A 24,867-nucleotide genomic window follows, 5' to 3' on the forward strand; every position below is an offset into this window, starting at 1 on the left:
CCAGTGTAGGTGGCACTGGGTGAAGTGTCTTGCCCAAGGACACAACAGCTGCGACTAGGATGGCGGAAGCGGGGATCGAACCAAGAACCCTCAGGTTGCTGGCACGGCCGCTCTACCAACCGAGCTACGCTGTAATGGCCACCTCTGTCATAAAGGTACATTTTGCAACATTAATAATAATATTATTAATAATAGATTGTATTTGTAAAAAGCACTTTACATTGAGTAAACAACCTCAAAGTGCTACAGTGTATTAACAAAAAGGATATAAAAAATAAATAAAAATGAAAACTAGAACAGCAAAATAGCTAAAACTAGTATGCATATATCTAAAAAAAAGGCTTTTTTTAAAAAAAAGAGGGGTTTTTAAGCTTTTTTAAAAGCATCCACAGTCTGTGGTGCCCTCAGGTGGTCAGGGAGAGCGTTCCACAGACTGGGAGCGGCGGACCAGAAAGCCCGGTCTCCCATTGTTCGTAGCTTTGTCCTCCGTGGTGGTTAACTTGTGTACGAATGTTATAAGGTGACTTAAAACATTGCCTAAAAAAAGAATAAATACACTTTATGTCAAGGTTAATGATGTACTCACCAGCACATCGGGTTCGGGCCCTAAGCGGTGGTCCGGGCGACCCGGTGCCGCCCTCCAGGGGCCTGGTCAGCAGAACGCTGATCTCGTACTCGGTGTCCGGGTCCAGATGGCCGATCTTGTGAGTGGTCTTGTCCACGGGCTGCAGGTCGTACATGCTGCCCGACACCGTGCGGTACTCCACCTCTCGGTCCACGATGGGGCCGTCACCATTGATGGAATTAGCGTTGAGCTGGATCCACAGGTAGGTGGCGCCGACCGCCGTCAGCTGGGGCGGCGCGATGGGTACCGGAGGCTCTGAGGAGGTAAACCATTTCAGCTATTTAATAATCAGACTAAGCTGACAAAATAAAACATTCTATTAAAAATGACATTTTTGGGGGGACCGCGCCGCTTCCAAACCATGTTTTGAAAGAGACTGCAAGGCCGTGCGCTCTTTTGATAACAGAGACATTTTGGGCGAAGCAGTAATGACTCAACATCAACATAAGTACAGAGTCAGTTCGGTCGGCACGTGTACTGAGACATGTTTCTATTAGTTTTGCAGCAAAACAAACCTACTTTAAAACGTTCCTAGCAATAAAGTTTGGATTGAAATGTGAAGTTTAAATAATGATCATTCATAATGAGCAACTGAGCACACACGTTTAGGTCAATAAGCGTCCGTGTGATTACCATCACTATTTAATCAATCAGCTACTGTAAATAGTAATTATCCAGCTTTATGAAATAGTGTGCCTTACAGAACTCATTATGAGGGCAACAACAGGAAATGTATATTTTTGGATGGCTATAAAAACACACGACAACGCCGACAATGACCTTTTCTTCAATATTTGTTCTAGTCTCGCTTATAACCGTGTGCCATCTCTGGCTTATTGAGGCTTCTCAAAATGTCAAGACCAGGTTTCGTCATCGCCGAAGAAACAAGGATGCTCGCAATTTTACGTCAGCGTTGTAGTTCTAGTGATGAAACATTTCTATCAGGGTTCATACTGACATTACGTTTTGAAATGCCGTTATGACCAACGTTCCCTCTCAGGTGCGCGCCTGTGCAATTGCACACTGCTCAAGCGTCCTCTGCGCACGGCAAATCTATGCCACGCACAAAATCAAATACAAAAAAATAAGCGCATAACAATTTTCGACAGAGAAAACAGTTTTCGTCATCATTGTTCAAATATTGTAACGTCTGTGGAGACGCTTTGAGGACGTGAATTCCATCCATCACTTTACTGAGCTAAACTCTTTATTGTCGGCCATAAACACATCACCAAAACATTAGTAAAAAAAAATATATCTAGCAAAAGTGGTCATTTTCTGCAGTACAAACCAGACCAAAAGCAACTTTGTTATATCAACAGCACCCGCTCGCTCTTTCTCACTTGCGCCAACACATGCACATATGGCACTTAGCCAGTGGTGCATTTACGGCCACACAAAAAGTGGGACAACTCCAACACCACACATAAAGTGTCATTCCAGGTCGTTACACTATGATTTACCAATCAAATGTGTGCTTATTCTAGTGTCATTTATTAGGAATCTTCATTTATAAATATTAATCATGAAATGCTGTTTATATACTAATAAAAATATATTTTTTACAAACAGGAAGTTGCAGGAATGTACACATGACCCCCTGCTTACATCTCATTGCAACATGTGGATGTTTTAATGGGAACTAAATGCAATGTCTGAAAGGGGTACAAATTATTTCCAAAGCAGGACCTCCACCCAGACAAACAATACAAGTACACACTTCATGAAAAACTATATTTGTTGTTATTGTCATTGTAAGTGGGCCTAAACCAGTGGTCACCAACGCGGTACCCGCGGGCACCAGGTAGCCCGTAAGGACCAGATGAGTAGCCCGCTGGCCTGTTCTAAAAATAGCTCAAATAGCAGCACTTACCAGTGAGCTGCCTCTATTTTTTAAATTGTATTTATTTACTAGCAAGCTGGTCTCGCTTTGCTCGACATTTTTAATTCTAAGAGAGACAAAACTCAAATAGAATTTGAAAATCCAAGAAAATATTTTAAAGACTTGGTCTTCACTTGTTTAGATAAATTCATTAATTGTTTTACTTTGCTTCTTATAACTTTCAGAAAGACAATTTTAGAGAAAAAATACAACCTTAAAAATGGTTTTAGGATTTTTAAACACATATACCTTGTTTACTCTTTAAATTCCTTCCTCTTCTTTCCTGACAATTTAAATCAATGTTCAAGTAATTATTTTTTTTTATTATTGTAGAGAATAATAAATACATTTGAATTTAATTCTTCATTTTAGCTTCTGTTTTTTTGGACGAAGAATATTTGTGATATATTTCTTCAAACTTATTATTATTAAAATTCCAAAAAATTATTCTGGCAAATCTAGAAAATCTGTAGAATCAAATTTAAATCTTATATCAAAGTCTTTTGAATTTCTTTTAAAATCTTTGTTCTGGAAAATCTTTTTATCGGCCAATAAATGCTTTAAAATGTAATATCGGAAATTATCGGTATCGGTTTCAAAAAGTAAAATGTATGACTTTTTAAAACGCCGCTGTACGGAGTGGTACACGGACGTAGGGAGAAGTACAGAGCGCCAATAAACCTTAAAGGCACTGCCTTTGCGTGCCGGCCCAGTCACATAATATCTACGGCTTTTCACACACACAAGTGAATACTTGGTCAACAGCCATGCAGGTCACAGTGAGGGTGCACTGCAAAAACTGAAATCTAAGTAAGATTAAATATCTCAAACAAGGGTTATATTTGTTTATTTTCTGTCTGATAAGATAATTATTCTCACTAAACAAATGTTATGTTAGTTTTAGTAGTTTTAAGGGTTTTGGCCCTAAATGATCTCAGTAAGATATTACAGCTTGTTGCTGAGATTTTATGACCTACACTACCGTTCAAAAGTTTGGGGTCACCCAAACAATTTAGTGGAATAGCCTTCATTTCTAAGAACAAGAATAGACTGTGGAGTTTCAGATGAAAGTTCTCTTTTTCTGGCCATTTTGAGCGTTTAATTGAGCCCACAAATGTGATGCTCCACAAAGTCAATCTGCTCAAAGGAAGGTCAGTTTTGTAGCTTCTGTAAGGAGCTAAAGTGTTTTCAGATGTGTGAACATGATTGCACAAGGGTTTTCTAATCATCAATTAGCCTTCTGAGCCAATGAGCAAACACATTGTACCATTAGAACACTGGAGTGATAGTTGCTGGAAATGGGCCCCTATACACCTATGTAGATATTGCACCAAAAAGCAGACATTTGCAGCTAGAATAGTCATTTACCACATTAGCAATGTATAGAGTGTATTTCTGTAAAGTTAAGACTAGTTTAAAGTTATCTTCATTGAAAAGTACAGTGCTTTTCCTGCAAAAATAAGGACATTTACATGTGACCCCAAACTTTTGAACGCTAGTGTATATTGAGTAAAACATGCTTGAAACTAGAATATCAAGTGTTGCAGAGCTGTGTCATCAACACTCACAAGTATTAAACTACTTTTTTAAAGTCATCATTTCTTACTTCAAGCATGAAAAAAAGTCATGATGCCGAGTGCATATCATTATGTCAAGATAATGGCACTAGCATTTACCTAATTTAAGAATATTTTTCAACATATTGAGAAAAAAGTTCTAATATTTTTTTTTTCTATATTATTATTATAGAGGTTTATTTCAAATAGGGACAGATACAAAAACATAGACATCTGAAACTGTTATCCGATGCATGCATCACAGTGTTTGTAGCCAAAGCTAATTTACAACACTTGTCCCCAACAACAACAACAACACAGATCCAACATCATTAAAATAGGAAAATAAAAAATAGAATGAGTTGATAATAATGATAATAGTAATAACACAGACAAAGTGCAAACTAGATAAAAGCCAACAATAATAATAATAACACAGACAAAGTGCAGACCAGATAAAAACCAATCAGTAAAAATGAGTAAAAACTAAACATGGGAACACGATTGTTGCTCAACTAGCCACAACTTTGTCTGTTTTTTGAAAGTGACAAGAAATATCAAGAAAAGTGCACTTGTTATTAGTGAGAATATACACTAGCGTTCAAAAGTTTGGGGTCACATGTAAATGTCCTTATTTTTGAAGGAAAAGCACTGTACTTTTCAATGAAGATAACTTTAAACTAGTCTTAACTTTACAGAAATACACTCTATACATTGCTAATGTGCTAAATGACTATTCTAGCTGCAAATGTCTGCTTTTTGGTGCAATATCTACATAGGTGTATAGAGGCCCATTTCCAGCAACTATCACTCCAGTGTTCTAATGGTACAATGTGTTTGCTCATTGGCTCAGAAGGCTAATTGATGATTAGAAAACCCTTGTGCAATCATGTTCACACATCTGAAAACACTTTAGCTCCTTACAGAAGCTACAAAACTGACCTTCCTTTGAGCAGATTGACTTTCTGGAGCATCACATTTGTGGGCTCAATTAAACGCTCAAAATGGCCAGAAAAAGAGAACTTTCATCTGAAACTCCACAGTCTATTCTTCTTCTTAGAAATGAAGGCTATTCCACTAAATTGTTTGGGTGACCCCAAACTTTTGAACGGTAGTGTACTTATTTTAAGGTATTTTGGGGTTCGTTGAGGTTAGCTAATTTGACTTGTTTTGGAAAGTCTTGACAAGCCACATTTTCTTGTTCTATTGGCAGATAATTTTCCTTAGTTCAAGTAAAATACCCCTCATTTTTGTATTTTTGTTTTTGTTTTTGAACACTGACTTTTTGCAGTGTGGGGCTTTTGCAACGGTTAAGAAATGTTTTTGTTGGCTCCAAATAACCCACAAACTACACTTTGTCCATCTCTGTTATGAGAGTGTTGTTATTCTGAACATGATTTCTAATTTCCAATTGAACAGCTTTTTTTTTTTGGGGTGGGGGGGGCAATTAAAAGGTCTTCTTTCACAACACCAACAAGGATTTCTTAAGGCTGTCTGGGTTATTTTGCATTAGCATTTAAAACGTGATGAAACCAAACATTTATAACAAAGCTGGCCTGCTCGGCAATGGCCCCTCATCACTTACATTGTCAACATTCTGGAAGATACTATAATGAGCTCACACACGCCGGTAACAAAACGCCACCATTGGTTGCCCGGCAGCCTCTCGTTGGGTTGCCATGGAAGCCCGCTTGGTTAGCACAGATGGTTAGCGCACAGTGGCCCTGGTCGCTTCAGGTCCCTAAACTCCCTCTAATCCCGGCTGTCAAACATCACCTAGAGCGAACCGACTAATCCAGCAAGCCTCCTTCTGGATGAAGACAGTCGGAGGCGCCGACATCTTTGGCTTGTTTTGATAGATTTCAGCGTGACTCGTCTTTAACGTAGTTCATCTGAGGTTACGTCTCATCTTTAGTGGCGTGGAGACCAAGATGGGAGATTTATTCCCAGACATTTTGGATAAGGGGTTCAAATGCGGTGAAAGGCTGTCAGTTTGAATCCCCACTGTGCCAGTATGTCACTTGGTTTTAAATTCATTGTTCATCCCTAATACACTTGTAAAGTACATCATGTCATGGCTGTCTTGACTTTACAATCATTTCTACAACCCTTCATTTTTTGTAATAGAGTGATTGGAGCACATACTTGTTGCTCACAAAAAATATTCATGGAGTTTGGTTCTTTTATGAATTTATTATGGCTCTACTGAAAATGTGACACTAGTGTGCCGTGAGATACAGTCTGGTGTGCCGTGGGAGATGATCTAATTTCACCTATTTGGCTTAAAAATATTTGTTGCAAAGCAGTAATTATAGTCTGCAAATGATGTGTTGTTGTTGAGTGTCGGTGCTGTCTAGAGCTCGGCAGAGTAACCGTGTAATACTCTTCCATATCAGTAGGTGGCAGCAGGTAGCTAATTGCTTTGTAGATGTCGGAAACAGCGGGAGGCAGCGCGCAGGTAAAAAGGTGTCTAATGCTTAAACCAAAAATAAACAAAAAGGTGAGTGCCCCTAAGAAAAGGCATTGAAGCTTAGGGAAGGCTATGCAGAACTAAACTAAAACTGAACTGGCTACAAAGTAAACAAAAACAGAATGCTGGACGACAGCAAAGACTTACTGTGGAGCAAAGACGGCGTCCACAATGTACATCCGAACACGACATGACAATCAACAATGTCCCCACAAAGAAGGATACAAAAACAACTGAAATATTCTTGATTGCTAAAACAAAGTAGATGCGGGGAAATATCACTCAAAAGGAAGACATGAAACTGCTGAAGGAAAATACCAAAAAAAGAGAAAAAGCCACCAAAATAGGAGCGCAAGACAAGAAGTAAAACACTACACACAGGAAAACAGCAAAAAAGTCCAAATAAGTCAGGGTGTGATGTGACAGGTGGTGACAGTACACTTACTTTGAGACAAGAGCTATAGTGATGCATGCTTGGTTATGCTTTAAAGTCATATCCAACAATTGCGACAACAACTTTTTACTGTCAACTGAGTTTTGTTTTTTAATGATGTCTGCTGGTGGTGTGCCTCCGCATTTTATCAACGCAAAAAAAGTGCCTTGGCTCAAAAAAGGTTACATGTCCTTTGGCAAGTTTCACTGCAATAAGGCACTTTTGGTAGCCATCCACAAGCTTCTAGTTGAGTTTTTGACCACTCCTCTTGACAAAATTGGTGCAGTTCAGCTACATTTGTTGGTTTTCTGACATGGACTTGTTTCTTCAGCATTGTCCACACGTTTAAGTCAGGACTTTGGGAAGGCCAATCTAATACCTTCATTCTAGCCTGATTTAGCCATTCCTTTACCACTTTTGACGTGTGTTTGGGGTCATTGTACTGTTGGAACACCCAACTGTGCCCAAGACCCAACCTCCGGGCTGATACTACCACCACCATGCTTGACGATAGGTATGGTGTTCATGGGATTAAAGAACTCCCTTTTTCTCCTCCAAACATATTGCTGGGTATTGTGGCCAAACAGCTACATTTTTAAATCACACACTGCAAAAAGTCAGTGATAAAAAACAAGAAAAAAAAATACAAAAATGAGGGGTATTTTACTTGAATTAAGCAAAATTATCTGCCAATAGAACAAGAAAATTCAGCTTGTCAAGACTTTCCAAAACAAATAAAATTAGCTAACCTCAATGAACCCAAAAATACCTTAAAATAAGTATATTCCCACTAATAACAAGTGCACTTTTCTTGATAGAAAAAAAAGAGACCATTTTGCTCAATATGTTGAAAAATATTCTTAAATGAAGTAAATGCTAGTGCCATTATCTTGACATAATGATATGTGCTCGGCATCATGATTATTTTTTTCATGCTTGAAGTTAAGAAATGATGACTTTAAAAAAGTAGTTTTCTACTTGTGAGTGTTGATGACACAACAGTTGATATTCTAGTTTCAAGCATGTTTTACTCAATATAGCTCATCAAATCTCAGCAACCAGCTGTAATATCTTACTGACATCATTTAAATCAAATCAACTTTATTTATAAAGGACATTTAAAAATGTACCACAGGGGTAGCCAAAGTGCTGTACAACGGGCAGGTTAAAAGATAAGACGAGAACCGAGCAAACACAACACAACACAAACAGAACACGATAAAAAATAAATAAATCAAACATAAAAACAGGTTGACAGCAGGTGCATTATGGGACGCCATTGCAGGAGAGATTTAAAAACAGGAAGAGAGGAGGCTTGTCTAACACTCAGAGGTAGGTCGTTCCAGAGCTTGGGAGCAGCAGCGGCGAAAGCTCTGTCACCTCTAAGCTTCAGCCTTGTGTCAGGGACCGTCAGTAGCAGCTGATCGGCTGATCTTAGGGATCGGGTGGGGCAGTAACCTAGGACCAAAACCCTTAAAACAAGTAAAACCCTAACATAAAATCTGCTTAATGAGAAGAATGATCTTATCAGACAGAAAATAAGCAAATATCACCCTTATTTGAGATATTTCATCTTACTTAGATTTCAGTTTTTGCAGTGTATGTACAAAGATAAGACCTTCTTTGGAAAGTTCTGTGGGCTACATTAGAAATAATAAATGTATAACATTTTCAAACAAAAAAAAAGAGAGTCAATATGGGCTGTTAACAGGTTTTGTTGTCCACATTTTCTTACATTTAGCAGCGGCAGCTTGCGTTGCACATGGCCAAATGAACTGCAGAATTTCTCACCGTTGACTCAATGCATGACTATTAGGACAACTTGGCAAGATACCTCAAAAACAAGACTGCATTTAATGTGTTCTGACTACTTTGACGCAATAAGTGTGGGGTTTTGGTTGTCAACAGGAAGTTAATAAGCTCTCCGACAGTACAGTACGTTTAAGAAATGAAAGTGACATTTGGATTTGAAGTAGTGGCTGCCACACAAAAGAAGCATCAGCCCACGGTAATGCAACACCTCCGGTAGGTGCACTAAGCCTGTGCCGAGCAGCCATTGCATGTCCAAAATCAAAAGATTCACCCTGATTTACATTCTAGTGCTGGCACACTGCGAGGTATTAACATTTCCTTCTGCCGCCAGGACCCCGGAACTCTACTACGTGGCCCCCACAACGGCGGTTCAAGCCACGTAGAGTCGCCAACCGCAGGGGTCGGCGAGCAGCTGCTGTCGCGTTGTTGACTGCGCAGGCCAAACGTACCAAAGGACAGCTGTGTCCTCCTCGGCCGAGCCGGCGAGCCAAAATGAATAAATGAGTCTGTAGGTGTTAAAATAAACAACGGCGATGGCGTCCTCAAGAATAGAAGCACTATATGTTCTGACTCCAAAACAGCTGCAAAAAAAAAAAAACTCTACAAAGATGCTGGACATGTGCTAAATGTTTATATTAACCGTTGTGTAATGTTTATATTAGGGCTGCAACTAACGATTAATTTGATAATCGATTAATCTGTCGATTATTACTTCGATTAATCGATTAATAATCGGATAAAGGAGACAAACTACATTTCTATCCTTTCCAGCATTTTATTTAAAAAAAAACAGCATACTGGCACCATACTTATTTTGATTATTGTTTCTCAGCTGTTTGTAAATGTTGCAGTTTATAAATAAAGTTTTATTTTAAAAAAAAAAAAAAATTTTTTTTTTTTTTTTAAAGCCTTTCTGCATGCGCATAACATAGATCCAACGAATCGATGACTAAATTAATCGGCAACTATTTTTATAATCGATTTCAATCGATTAGTTGTTGCAGCCCTAGTTCATATTGTTGTTACTCAGCCAGCGTTTGTGGGTCTGATGGACCCGTTTCATTTTGTGGCTTTTAATGCCTCACAATCAAACACTTTTATGTTAAGATACTGAACAGATGTTTACCTTATCCCAATAAACATCTGTTCAGTATCTTAACATAAAAGTGTTTGATTGTGAGGCATTAAAAGACACAAAATGCGACGGGTCCATCAGACCCACAAAACGCTGGCTGAGTAACAACAATATGGACGTTGCACGGAAAATTTCTCTTGCCAGTTTCTGCATCCCACAGGGATTCTTCTTTTGTGTTTCTGCACCTGCGCTTCCCACACAAGGTTGCGACATTGTTTGTCAACACTGTCTGCTCTCATTTTCTCGCACATTTGACCCTCTGATGTTCTGTGTACCTACACTCTGTCCTCCTCCTGTCTAGGCCTGCTGTGTGTGTGTTTGTGTGCACTGTAAAAAAAAAGAAAGTTGCGAAAACGCACATTTTCAAGTTAACATGATGCAACAAGATTTTTGCGTTTTCTCAACTTTTGACTACTGCTGGCCAGACACTGTTTTGGTATATTTTGTTGGACTAATTATAGTTTTCAAGTTAGTCAGACTCAGAAATAAGGTTTCACTACGTTTAACCACCAAAACAGTGTCTGGCCAGCAGTAGTCAAAAGTTGAGAAAACGCAAAAATCTTGTTGCATCATGTTAACTTGAAAATTTGCGTTTTCTCAACTATTTTTTTTTTTTTACAGTGTGGTACACAAAACATCAATTTCCACACTTCTATTAGCCCCAGGTCCAGTGGACCCGGACATGTAATAGAAAATGTGTTGCGGGCGGGGGGTGTATGGTGTGTGCTCATTAAATATATATTCTAAAATATGTTCTTCACAGAAAATGAGCCAAAGTCAGTGAGTCGCAGTTTGAAAAATTCATTAAAATTGTATCATTTTTCTCCTAATAAAAAAATGAAAACGGGTCCCACAGACCCAAACACCACACAAGGGTTTTAACCTGAGAACCAGCAGCCTTCAAATTATTTTGTGAGAGTTAATCAATAAAACAATAAAAAAAAATGTTCTGCAAAACACAAAAGAAGACAGAGGACACTGAGTGTCAGGAGGATGCTGTGTGACATGGTGTGAAATATTGGGGTCAGAGCATTTTATTTTACCAATATACCTGCAAATACTAGGCATTACACTGCAAAAAGTGAAATCTAAGTAAGATGAAATATGTCAAATAAGGGTGATATTTGCTTATTTTCTGTCTGATAAGATCATTCTTCTCACTAAGCAGATTTGATGTTGGAGTGTTTTACTTGTTTTAAGTGTTTTGGTCCTAAATGATGTCAGTAAGATATTACAGCTTGTTGCTGAGATTTGATGAGCTATATTGAGTAAAACATGCTTGAAACTAGAATATCAACTGTTGTGTCATCAACACTCACAAGTAGAAAACTACTTTTTTAAAGTCATCATTTCTTACTTCAAGCATGAAAAAAAAAATCATGATGTATGCATATCATTATGTCAAGATAATGGCACTAGCATTTACTTCATTTAAGAATATTTTTCAACATATTGAGCAAAAATGTCTCTTTTTTTTCTTCTACCAAGAAAAGTGCACTTGTTATTAGTGAGAATATACTTATTTTAAGGTATTTTTGGGTTCATTGAGGTTAGCTAATTTGACTTGTTTTGGAAAGTCTTGACAAGCTGAATTTTCTGGTTCTATTGGCAGATAATTTTGCTTAGCTCAAATAAAATACCCCTCATTTTTGTATTTTTTTCTTGTTTTTGAACACTGACTTTTTGCAGTGTAGTTTTAGTACAGCATTCTACTTAAATATCAGACAAAAACAACAGTTTGTTTGGATTAAAAGTTCTTCTGTACAAGTAGGGCTGGGCGATATATCGGTATACTCGATATATCGCGGGTTTGTCTCTGTGCGATGTAGAAAATGACTATATCGTGATTTTCGAGTATACGTTCTCACGCAGTTGCTTTTAGCTGCGGGCACCTTCTCACATAAGTCGCGGGTGCAACGTCACACGCTCCCGCAAAGCAGACAGGTAGCTACATTGGTAACGTTAGCTGTGATGCTAACGGTGCGGTGCGGGTGGTAATACGAGAGAAAGAAGGTGCGAATCTGGTAACAAATGAAGGAAGAATTAATTCCCAAGAAAAACAGCAGGGGGTCCATCGTCTGGCGGTGGTTTGGCTTCAAGCGGGAAGATGTCGAACAGACAAGCGTAATATGTCAAGTATGCGGCAAAAGCTTTGCTACAAAAAATAGCATTACTGCTAATATGTAGCATCATTTGAAAAGTCACCCGCTAGAGAATGAAGAGTGCTTACTCCGCATGTCAACATCTCTGTTCGGTGCCACACCCACAAAATGCCCAAGCAACCATTTCCAGATCAACACCGTATGAAAAAAATAGTCTACAACAGAAGGAGATAACGCCCGCAGGAACCTACCACATAGCGAAGGACATACACTATTTGATTTCCTATTATGCAGCTCATTTTTATTTGACACTTATTGAAATATCTGGTGTGACATCATGCACAAGAGTGCACTTTATTTGTTTTAAACTATTGTAGTGGCGTTCTGTACAAAAAGTGCACTTTAATTTAGTGTTGTTTTGATATGTCATCTTAGTGACATCATGCACAAAAGTGCACTAATAGCTTGTTTTAAAATGTCTCTGACAATCTTGCACTTTCTGTTTTGAAATGACATGAATGTTTGTGCCACTGCTTAATAACTGTTTCATAAATACACTTTTGCTCAATTGACTTAGTTGTGAGTTCCCTGTCTGCATGAAAGTTTAAAATGAGCATATATTAATGCAGTATGAAGAAGAATGTTTGAATGTAGACACATAGAATCACCATACTGGTGTGATTATATGCATCAAGTGTTCATTCAAGGCTAAGGCAAAATATGGATATATATATCGTGTATCGTGACATGGCCTAAACATATCGAGATATTAATAAAAGGCCATATCGCCCAGCCCTATGTACAATGTCCTTGGACTAATTACAACATTTTTTGTAATAGGTGAAAGCTTAGTTTGGAAGCATTCAAATTGTAAAAATAGGCAAACATACTTTCATAAAAGGCAACTTATATGGCTAACCTGTAAATTGTCTGTTGTTTTTTAGCCAGATTCTACTAGGGTTGTACGGTATACCAGTATTAGTGTAGTACTGCAATACTAATGAATCATTTTTGGTACGATACCGCCTACCCAAATTTGTGGTATCATCCAAAACTAATGTAAAGTATCAAACAAGTGAAGAATAAGTGATTATTACATTTGAACAGAAGTGTAGATAGAACATGTTAAAAGAGAAAGTAAGCAGATATTAACAGTAAATGAACAAGTAGATTAATCATTCATTTTCTACCACTTGTCCTTAATGTTGACAAAATAATAGAATGATAAATGACACAATATGTTACTGCATACCGTATTTCCTTGAATTGGCGCCGGGAATATGGTATTCGCATGCCTAAAATTACAGCCGGGTCAAACTCGTTTCACAAAATAATTAGCGCATGCTTGGCACTTCCGCCGGGTCAAATATGAGTCATTAAATGACTCCCGCCTCCTGGTGGTAGAGGGCGCTAGTGATCCTTCTTGCGACTGCTGGTACTGCAGAATACCTGGGCTGCAGAAGAAGACAACACCAGCAAGAGTGCGCAGCCATTGTTTTACCATGGAGGATTACATATCTAAAATAAAACAGTTTTCTAAACTGGACTTTCAATGGAAGCAGGAGGTAACACTTAAAAGGAAGATCTCCATCGAGACAGAGAGACTTTTAAAACTGAAGGAAGACTTCTATATCGATGCTTTTCTTCAAAAATGAGCTGGCATGGACTCATTTACACCTAAAGGTAAGACCATAATAAAGTTTTTTTTTATTAAATGTGCTTTTCATGATAAGGTAAGCGCCGGAGTGAGAAGAGGTTTTAAAATAATTAGCGCATGCATGGCCATCTCGCAGGCTTCTGGTAAGCGCCGGAGTGACAGGAGGTTTAAATTAATTAGCGCCCCTGCGTCTATTCAAGGAAATACGGTATGTCAGCAGCTAAATTAGGAGCCTTTGTTTGTTTACTTACTACTAAAAGACAAGTTGTCTTGTACGTTCACTATTTTATTTAAGGACAAACTTGCAGTAAGAAACATATGTTTGATGTACCCTAAGATTTTTTGTTAAAACAAAGCCAATAATGCCATTTTTGGTGGTCCCCTTTATTTAGAAAAGTACCGAAAAGTACCGAAAATATCGAGATAATTTTGGTACCGGTACCAAAATATTGGTATCGGGACAACACTAGATTCTACTAAATTTAAAAGAGATGTCCGATAATATCGGGAGTCCGATATTATCGGACATCTCTAGTAAATGTAAATGCTTTAAAATGTAATATCGGAAATTATCAGTATCGGTTTCAATAAAGCTACATTTATGACTTTTTCAAAACGCCGATGTACGGAGTGGTACACGGACGTAGGGAGAAGTACAGAGCGCCAATAAACCTTAAAGGCACTGCCTTTGCGTGTCGGCCCAGTCACATAATATGTACGGCTTTTCACACACACGAGTGAGTGCAAGGCATACTTGGTCAACAGCCATACAGGTCACACTGAGGGTGGACGTATAAACAACTGTAACACTGTTACAAATATGCGCCACACGGTGAACCCACACCAAACAAGAATGACAAACACATTTCGGGAGAACATCCGCACCGTAACACAACATAAACACAACAGGACAAATACCCAGAACCCCTTGCAGCACTAACTCTTCCGGGATGCTACAATATACACCCCCCGCAACCCCCTACCCCCCGCCCACCCAACCCGCCCACCTCAACCAGGGAGAGCATGTCCCAAATGAGACATTTTACCAAGAGTCCGTACATTTTCATAAAGTGGGCTTATTTGACTAAGGATCACAAGATGCTAGGATAAGCAGAGCGCTAACAGCAGTTGGAGTTAGTGGAACTGTAGACACACACACACACAAACATAGCGGTGGCCTTTAGCTGCTGAAGTGTTGTTGATTAGCGAGCGCTGACTCTTCATGGTAATAAATCCTGCTTTGGTTTGCCACTAAGGTCCCGAGAGCCTCTCCTGTTAACATGCAGCAGGTCCTCATTACGTGGCCGCCTCTCCTAACCGCCCTGTAAAATGCCATCGATCCGCTCGGGGAAGAGAACTGGCTAGGCTGACTGATTTTCGATTTGTTGGGTTGTTTTGTTTTTTTTCTTCCACGGCCATTCTTGTTAGCGCCAACGCCGTCTTTTGGGGTCGCCACGAGGCTAGAGATTCATTCCCAGACAAGACATTTCAGATAAGCAGGCATGTGATTTGACCACAATGAAAAAGACTGAAAAAAATTGCGGGGGTCTGGGGGACGAAGGCCCCAGCCAGGTCCAGGTGGGGGGACAAGGCAAGGCAAGGCAAGGCAACGCCCCCCGAAGCTCCTAGTTTTTCACCAATTTAACATGCTAAAATGAACAAAGACAGCACCATTTGAAAAAAATATTTGAGTGTTTAAAGACATGACAACATCATTAATAGAACATACATAACCCAATGATCCTAATGAATGACTGTATATGGTTCAGTCCCAACACTATTTAGTCACTAATATTTACATCTTGTGTTCATTTCACATCCACATTGATCAGTGTTATTATCTACACTTTATTTACAGTATTACCACATTACTTCAGTTCATGTAATGTAAACATTTCATTCTTTTCGCCAAAATAGGATATACATTTATGAAAATAATTAAACATGTTTCGTATTGTTTACTCCTATTTGAATATAGGAAATAATAATAATGTGAGGACACTGACATATTGCATGAAACAAGTGTGAAAATATTTACCTTCAAGATTGTTACACCACTGACAATACATAAGAACTTAATATTACAAAATAGTATTATATGCAAATTTACTTCAAATAAATTGTTAACTGGAATCAATAATGCGACTTTGAATTTCTGTCATTTCATAATATATTTTCACGTGGCTTTTTATTTTTAGAAAAACCCATTTATATTTCGCTAAGCAATAATTGGTTAATATTTTAAACAAACATGCGTATTTCGCAAGCAAATATTTTTTAGCTTACCTCATTATTAACAACCCTGTCTGCAACTGAAGTGGGCGGATCTTTCCTCTCCATGTCACTTTCGGTTGACATCCAAAAGTAGCAGCTAGTGAAAAGTTAGTTTTCCTTGCTTCAAGTTGTTTCATATGTTTTTGGCGTTTCGCATGTACTTCCAAAGCCTTGAAACCTCGTGATCCATAGTCAATATTATCATGACACCACGTGCACAAAACCTTTCCGGGACCATCGATTTTCCGAATAAAATCACCGAACAAAGTCGTAACTTCCTTCTTCCCAACAGTATCAGTGATTTCCCTTTCCATCCAGTCCCATCCAAACTTATTTTTGCAAAAAATGTCCAGAACGCACCCAGCAAAGTCCCACGGGAAGTGGGGGAGAAAAGTGAGAAAAGTCGTCAAAAGTCCCCAAAAATGTTCAAGTCCCACAAGTCCCGCCGCTGGCCGCACAAGTCCCGGGATGCCCAAAATGTTCATAACACACCCAGCCGAGTCCCACGGGGAGAGGGGATACAATTTGGAAAAGTCGGCAAAAGTCCCAAAAAATGTTAAAATACCTACCCAGGTTCGAGTCCCACATCAAATCTCAGCAACAAGCTGTAATATCTTACTGAGATCATTTAGGACCAAAACACTTAAAACTGTCAATACGTGGACCTTGGGGTGTTGTGTTTTCCCGGAATGCAAAGGAAAGTTGGTGCGGGCAAGGCGTGAAGGTAAGGACATGTTTATTTTTACACTAACAAAAAGAACAAACGAAAAGCGCGCACAAGGCGTAAGTACAAAGACTTGGCGAATGAAACAAAAACTTGCACAAAGGCGAAAACTATAAACATGAAATATACAACACTTACTGTGGCATGAAAAACCGTGCAGGGAACAATGGCTTGGAATGAAAGGTAGCAGAGGTAGTAAGGATAATGTCACCAAGACGATCAACAGAAAAAGACAAGCTTAAATAACTGTGACATGATTAGTGACAGGTGCGCGAGTGCAAAACGTGAGACAGGTGCGTGACATGAGGACAGGTGAAAACTAATGGGTTGTCATGGAAACAAAACAAAAAAGAGTGCACAAAAGGTCCAAAAACCACACCGAACATAACCAAAACAAAACATGATCACACAGACATGACAACAACAAGTAAAACACTCTAACATAAAATCTTATGTATGGCCGCGCAAGTCCTGGGATAAAAGTTTGAAAAGTCTGCAAAAGTCCCAAAAATGTTCAAAATACCTACCTTGGTTCGAGTCCCACAAGTCCCGCCGCCGGCCGGGATGCCCACAATGTCCAAAATATAATATACTGCAAATCTATCTGCAGTTAAGCACGATGCTATCACGTTAGCTCCGTAGCTAAAGTGTTTCGCCGATGTATTGTCGTGGAGATAAAAGTCACTGCGAATGTCCATTTGGCGTTCTGGACTCTCATTTTCAAGAGGATATAGTATCCCAGGTGGTTTAAAATACAAATCCGTGATCCACAATAGAAAAAGGAGAGAGTGTGGAATCCAATGAGCCAGCTTGTACCTAAGTTACGGTCAGAGCGAAAAAAGATATGTCTTGCACTGCACTCTAGTCCTTCACTCTCACGTTCCTCATCCACGAATCTTTCATCCTGGCTCAAATTAATGGGGTAATCGTCGCTTTCTCGCTCCGAATCGCTCTCGCTGCTGGTGTAAACAATGTGGAAATGCGAGGAGCTTTTCAACCTGTGACGTCACGCTACTTCCGCTACAGGCAAGGCTTTTTTTATCAGCGACCAAAAGTTGCGAACTTTATCGTCGATGTTCTCTACTAAATCCTTTCAGCAAAAATATGGCAATATCGCGAAATGATCAAGTATGACACATAGAATGGATCTGCTATCCCCGTTTAAATAAAACAAATTCATTTCAGTAGGCCTTTAAGACTTGTGGCACTCCATGTGGGACTCCAACCTGGGCAGGTATTTTGAACATTTTTGGGACTTTTGACGACTTCTCCAACTTGTATCCCCCCTCCCTCCCCGTGGGACTCGGCTGGGTGTGTTATGGACATTTTGGGCATCCCGGGACTTGCGCGGCCGGTGGCGGGACTTGTGGGACTCGAACCTCGGTGGGTATTTTGAACATTTTGGGGGACTTTTGACGACTTTTCTCACTTTTCTCCCCCACTTCCCGTGGGACTTTGCTGGGTGCGTTCTGGACATTTTTTGCATCCCGGGACTTGTGCGGCCGGCGGCGGGACTCAAGGGACTAGAACCCGGGGAGGTATTTTGGACAAAATTGGGACTTTTGACCATTTTGGCCGCCTTTTCCTCTCTTCTTCCCCGCCTTCCTGTGCACCATTGCTGGGTGTGTTTTGGACATTTGGACAAAAATAGTTTCAAGCATGTTTTACTCAATATAGGTCATCAAATCTCAGCAACAAGCTGTAATATCTTACTGAGATCATTTAGGACCAAAAACCCTTAAAACAAGTAAAACACTCTAACATAAAATCTTATGTATGGCCGTGCAAGTCCCGGGATGCCCAAAATGTCCATAACACACCCAGCCGAGTCCCACAGGGAGGGGGGGGATAAAAGTTTGAAAAGTCGGCAAAAGTCCCAAAAATGTTCAAAATACCTACCCAGGTTCGAGTCCCACAAGTCCTGCCGCAGGCCGGGATGCCCAAAATGTCCAAAACGCGCCCAGCAAAGTCCCACAGGAAGGCGGGGAGAAAAGTGGGTAAAATGTTCAAAAATCACACTCGGGTTCGAGTGTGTTCCAGTCCCACTCTATGTGGGACTGGAACCTGGGTAGGTATTTTGAACATTTTTGGGGACTTTTGACGACTTTTCTCACTTTTCTCCCCCACTTCCCGTGGGACTTTGCTGGCTGCGTTTTGGACATTTTTTGCATCCCGGGACTTGTGCGGCAGGCGGCGGGACTCGTGGGACTCGAACCTGGGTAGGTATTTTGAACATTTTTTGGACAAAATTGGGACTTTTGACCATTTTGGCCGCCTTTTCCCCTCTTCTTCCCCACCTTCCTGTGCACCATTGCTGGGTGTGTTTTGGACATTTGGACAAAAATAGTTTCAAGCATGTTTTACTCAATATAGGTCATCAAATCTCAGCAACAAGCTGTAATATCTTACTGAGATCATTTAGGACCAAAACCCTTAAAACAAGTAAAACACTCTAACATAAAATCTTATGTATGGCCGTGCAAGTCCCGGGATGCCCAAAATGTCCATAACACACCCAGCCGAGTCCCACGGGGGAGGGGGGGGGGATAAAAGTTTGAAAAGTCAGCAAAAGTCCCAAAAATGTTCAAAATACCTACCCAGGTTCGAGTCCCACAAGTCCCGCCGCAGGCCGGGATGCCCAAAATGTCCATAACGCGCCCAGCAAAGTCCCACGGGAAGGCGGGGAGAAAAGTGAGTAAAATGTTCCAAAATTACACTCGGGTTCGAGTACTCTATGTGGGACTGGAACCTGGGTAGGTATTTTGAACATTTTTGGGGACTTTTGACGACTTTTCTCACTTTTCTCCCCCACTTCCCGTGGGACTTTGCTGGCTGCGTTTTGGACATTTTTTGCATCCCGGGACTTGTGCGGCAGGCGGCGGGACTCGTGGGACTCGAACCTGGGTAGGTATTTTGAACATTTTTTGGACAAAATTGGGACTTTTGACCATTTTGGCCGCCTTTTCCCCTCTTCTTCCCCGCCTTCCCGTGCACCATTGCTGGGTGTGTTTTGGACATTTGGACAAAAATAGTTCCAAGCATGTTTTACTCAATATAGCTCATCAAATCTCAGCAACAAGCTGTAATATCTTACTGAGATCATTTAGGACAGTGGTCCCCAACCACCGGGCCGCGGCCCGGTACTGGTCCGCGGACCGATTGGTACCGGGCCGCACAAGAAATTAAAAAAAATATATATATATATATATTTTTTTTTTTTCATTTTTATTAAATCAACATAAAAAACACAATATATACATTATATATCAATATAAATCAATACAGTCTGCAAGGATTCAGTCCGTAAGCACACATGATTGTATTTCTTTATGAAAAAATAAATAAATAAATAAATAAAAAATTAAATTTCACATCCCCCCTCCCCCCCGGTCCGTGGGACAAATTTTCAAGCGTTGACCGGTCCGCAGCTACAAAAAGGTTGGGGACCACTGATTTAGGACCAAAAACCCTTAAAACAAGTAAAACACTCTAACATAAAATCTTATGTATGGCCGCGCAAGTCCCGGGATGCCCAAAATGTCCATAACACACCCAGCCGAGTCCCACGGGGAGGGGGGGATACAACTTTGAAAAGTCGGCAAAAGTCCCAAAAATGTTCAAAATACCTACCCAGGTTTGAGTCCCACAAGTCCCGCCGCGATGCCCAAAATGTTCAAAACGCGCCCAGCAAAGTCCCACGGTATGCCCAATATGTCCATAACACACCCAGCCGAGTCCCACGGGGAGGGGGGGGATACAAGTTTGAAAAGTCTGCAAAAGTCCCAAAAATGTTCAAAATACCTACCTTGGTTCGAGTCCCACAAGTCCCGCCGCCGGCTGGGATGCCCAAAATGTCCAAAATATAATATACTGCAAATCTATATGCAGTTAAGCACGATGCTATCACGTTAGCTCCGTAGCTAAAGTGTTTCGCCGATGTATTGTCGTGGAGATAAAAGTCACTGTGAATGTCCATTTTGCGTTCTGGACTCTCATTTTCAAGAGGATATAGTATCCCAGGTGGTTTAAAATACAAATCCGTGATCCACAATAGAAAAAGGAGAGAGTGTGGAATCCAATGAGCCAGCTTGTACCTAAGTTACGGTCAGAGCGAAAAAAGATACGTCCTGCACTGCACTCTAGTCCTTCACTCTCACGTTCCTCATCCACGAATCTTTCATCCTCGCTCAAATTAATGGGGTAATCGTCGCTTTCTCGCTCCGAATCGCTCTCGCTCCATTGTAAACAATGTGGAAATGCGAGGAGCTTTTCAACCTGTGACGTCACGCTACTTCCGCTACAGGCAAGGCTTTTTTTATCAGCGACCAAAAGTTGCGAACTTTATCGTCGATGTTCTATACTAAATCCTTTCAGCAAAAATATGGCAATATCGCGAAATGATCAAGTATGACACATAGAATGGATCTGCTATCCCCGTTTAAATTTAAAAAATTCATTTCAGTAGGCCTTTAAGACTTGTGGCACTCCATGTGGGACTCCAACCTGGGTAGGTATTTTGAACATTTTTGGGACTTTTGACGACTTCTCCAACTTGTATCCCCCCTCCCTCCCCGTGGGACTCGGCTGGGTGTGTTATGGACATTTTGGGCATCCCGGGACTTGCGCGGCCGGCGGCGGGACTTGTGGGACGCGAACCTCGGTGGGTATTTTGAACATTTTGGGGGACTTTTGACGACTTTTCTCACTTTCCTCCCCCACTTCCCGTGGGACTTTGCTGGCTGCGTTTTGGACATTTTTTGCATCCCGGGACTTGTGCGGCAGGCGGCGGGACTCAAGGGACTCGAACCCGGGGAGGTATTTTGGACAAAATTGGGACTTTTGACCATTTTGGCCGCCTTTTCCCTTCTTCTTCCCCGCCTTCCTGTGCACCATTGCTGGGTGTGTTTTGGACATTTGGACAAAAATAGTTTCAAGCATGTTTTACTCGACATAAAATCTGCTTAGTGAGAAGAATGATCTTATCAGACAGAAAATAAGCAAATATCACCCTTATTTGAGATATTTCATCTTACTTAGATGTCACTTTTTGCAGTGTTATCGCCAACACGGCCTCTCGGGGTGACCGCCACAGGCCGAAAGGCTCAGCTGGAGCCCTCAGCGCCAGCGGGGGCCAGGTGATTCGGGCCGGGCCCCGAAATGGGGAATAATTAGGGTCCCTTTCAGCAGCAACTGGCTGCACTCGGGAGGGGGTGCGACTCCGTACGGCCCAGCACACTTCCACATAAACGCCACCGACTTCTGGCATGAAAAGCAGGAGTGATTATCAGACATAATCAAGCATTCCTTCTCCTCCTGTTGGAGAAAGAGGTATTGTAATGAGGTGGGGGTGGGGGCCCCGGGGGGGGGGACACATGTCGGACACGGTGAATCCACATTTAAGGCGGGATTTACGAGTCGTAAATGGAGAGGGGGGGTTAAGCGCTTGTTTTACGGCGGCGGTGATAAGAGATGTCAGTTTTTTTTATGAGCGACACTTAGAAGCGTGAAAATGCCTCTTTTCTTCCTCAGACTTAATGTCGCCGCCGACGTGCGAGGCCTCCGCAGAATTTTAAAGCGAGGGGATGCATTACGAGATGAGATCGGGATAATGACTGTATTTTAAATATTTACCACATAACGCTTGTTTATCGTCGGCAGCACGTCGGCAACAAAAAACGCACCGCTATTTACACTGCAAAAAGTCAGTGTTCAAAAACAAGACAAAATAATATAAAAGTGAGGGGTGTTTTATTTGAACTGAGCAAAATTATCTGCCAATAGAACAAGAAAATGTGGCTTGTCAAGACTTTCCAAAACAAGTCAAATTAGCTAACCTCAATGAACCCAAAAATACATTAAAATAAGTATATTCTCACTAATAACAAGTGCACTTTTCTTGGTAGGAAAAAAAAATATTAATGAAAAATATTCTTAAATGAAGTAAATGCTAGTGCCATTATCTTGACATAATGATATGCGCTCGGCATTACATTTCTTGAAACCAGCAAACTTAATAATAATAGATTTTATTTGTAAAAAGCACTTAACGTTGAGCAAACAACCTCAACGTGCCACAGTGTTAAAAGAAAAACAAAATAGTAATAATAATAATAATAATAATAAAAGATAATACAAATAAATAAAATATAAAACTAGAAACAGCCCAATAGCTAGAACCAGCATGCATATCTGTAAAAATCTATAAAAACGCTTTTTTAAAAAGATGGGTTTTTAAGCCTTTTATAAAAGCATCCACAGTCTGAGGTGCCCTCAGGTGGTCAGGGAGAGCGTTCCACAGACTGGGAGCAGCGGAGCAGAAAGCCCGATCTCCCATACTAAAAACTAATTTATTGTTCTTAATGGAAAGGCAACAAGGCAAGTGCTTGTTACTCTCGGGGTCTCCTAGCCGCTCAGGCAAATCATATGGTCTAAAAATGCATTTTTCCATGGATAACATGACATCATCGTGCAAGTGCGTGCTCTTTCAGTCAATTCGTGCGCATATATACAGCCCGGCCCCCGGCCACATTTTTTTCTATTGTAATATTGAAGAATTTATCTGAAAGTGCATCTTTCTGTTCAAAGTTGTTAGAAATGTCACATGTTAAATGTTTAAATATTAACTGTCAGTTTACTGTACTGTGCCAACTGTACTACTATGTGAGTACACTGCAAAAAGTGAAATCTAAATAAGATGAAATATGTCAAATAAGGGTGATATTTGCTTATTTTCTGTCTGATAAGATACTTCTTCTCACTAAGCAGATTTGATGTTAGAGTGTTTTACTTGTTTTAAGTGTCTAAATGATGTCAGTAAGATATTACAGCTTGTTGCTGAGATTTGATGAGCTATATTGAGTAAAACATGCTTGAAACTAGAATATCAACTGTTGTGTCATCAACACTCACAAGTAGGGATGTCCGATAATGGCTTTTTGCCGATATTCCGATATTGACCAAACCCTTAATTACCGATACCGATATCAACCGATACCGATATATACAGTCGTGGAATTATGCCTAATTTGGACAACCAGATATGGTGAAGATAAGGTCCTTTTTTTAAAAAAAATTATAAAATAAAATAAGATAAATACATTAGAAACATTTTTTTGAATAAAAAAGAAAGTAAAACAATATAAAAACAGTTACATACAAACTAGTAATTAATGAAATGTAGTAAAATGAAGTGTTAAAGGTTAGTACTATTAGTGGACCAGCAGCACGCACAATCATGTGTGCTTACGGACTGTATCCCTTGCAGACTGTATTGATATATATTGATATATAATGTAGGAAGCAGAATATTAATAACAGAAAGAAACAACCCTTTTGTGTGAATGAGTGTAAATGGGGGAGGGAGGTTTTTTGGGTCGGTGCACTAATTGTAAGTGTATCTTGTGTTTTTTATGTTGATTTAATAAAAATAAAAAAACAACAACAACAAAAAACTGATACCGATAATAAAAAAAACGATACCGATAATTTCCGATATTACATTTTAAAGCATTTATCGGCCGATAATATCGGCAGGCCGGTATTATCGGACATCTCTACTCACAAGTATAAAACTACTTTTTTAAAGTAATAATTTCTTACTTCAAGCATGAAGAAAATAATCCTGATGCCGAGCGCATATCATTATGTCAAGATAATGGCACTAGCATTTACTTCATTTAAGAATATTTTTCAACATATTGAGCAAAAATGTCTCTTTTTTTTCTACCAAGAAAAGTGCACTTGTTATTAGTGAGAATATACTTATTTTAAGCTATTTTTGGGTTCATTGAGGTTAGCTCATTTGACTTGTTTTGGAAAGTCTTGACAAGCCCAATTTTCTTGTTCTATTGGCAGATAATTTTGCTTAATTCAAGTAAAATACTCCTCATTTTTGTATTTTTTTTTTCTTGTTTTTGAACACTGACTTTTTGCAGTGTACGTACTTTCTATTGTTTCATTGAAAATAAAACAGCAAAGTCCATTTGGCTGTCATCTGTTTTAATTATGAGACACAATTGTGTCAAAGCCATGATTTTTTTTTCATGCTGGAAATAAGAAATGATGACTTTAAAAAGTAAGTTTTATACTTGTGAGTAGGGATGTCCGATAGTGGCTTTTTGCCGATATCCGATATGCTGATATTGTCCAACTCTTTAATTACCGATACCGATATCAACCGATACCGATATCAACCGAT

At 39.8% G+C, this 24,867-nt stretch overlaps 1 protein-coding gene across 6 annotated transcripts in view; it reads right to left on the reverse strand.

The window, feature by feature from the left end:
- Positions 1-24,867, reverse strand: part of LOC133631183 (receptor-type tyrosine-protein phosphatase mu-like) — a 578,559-nt gene that overhangs the window by 353,904 nt on the left and 199,788 nt on the right. For all 6 annotated transcript variants that reach the window (XM_062023331.1, XM_062023329.1, XM_062023328.1 and 3 more), the window contains one exon: positions 587-880. In XM_062023331.1, the coding sequence (XP_061879315.1) occupies positions 587-880 (294 nt within the window). The remainder of the gene's footprint in view (positions 1-586; positions 881-24,867) is intronic.

The sequence above is a fragment of the Entelurus aequoreus genome, linkage group LG16 (genome assembly GCF_033978785.1).
Source record: "Entelurus aequoreus isolate RoL-2023_Sb linkage group LG16, RoL_Eaeq_v1.1, whole genome shotgun sequence".
Classification (NCBI taxonomy): Eukaryota; Metazoa; Chordata; class Actinopteri; order Syngnathiformes; family Syngnathidae; genus Entelurus; species Entelurus aequoreus.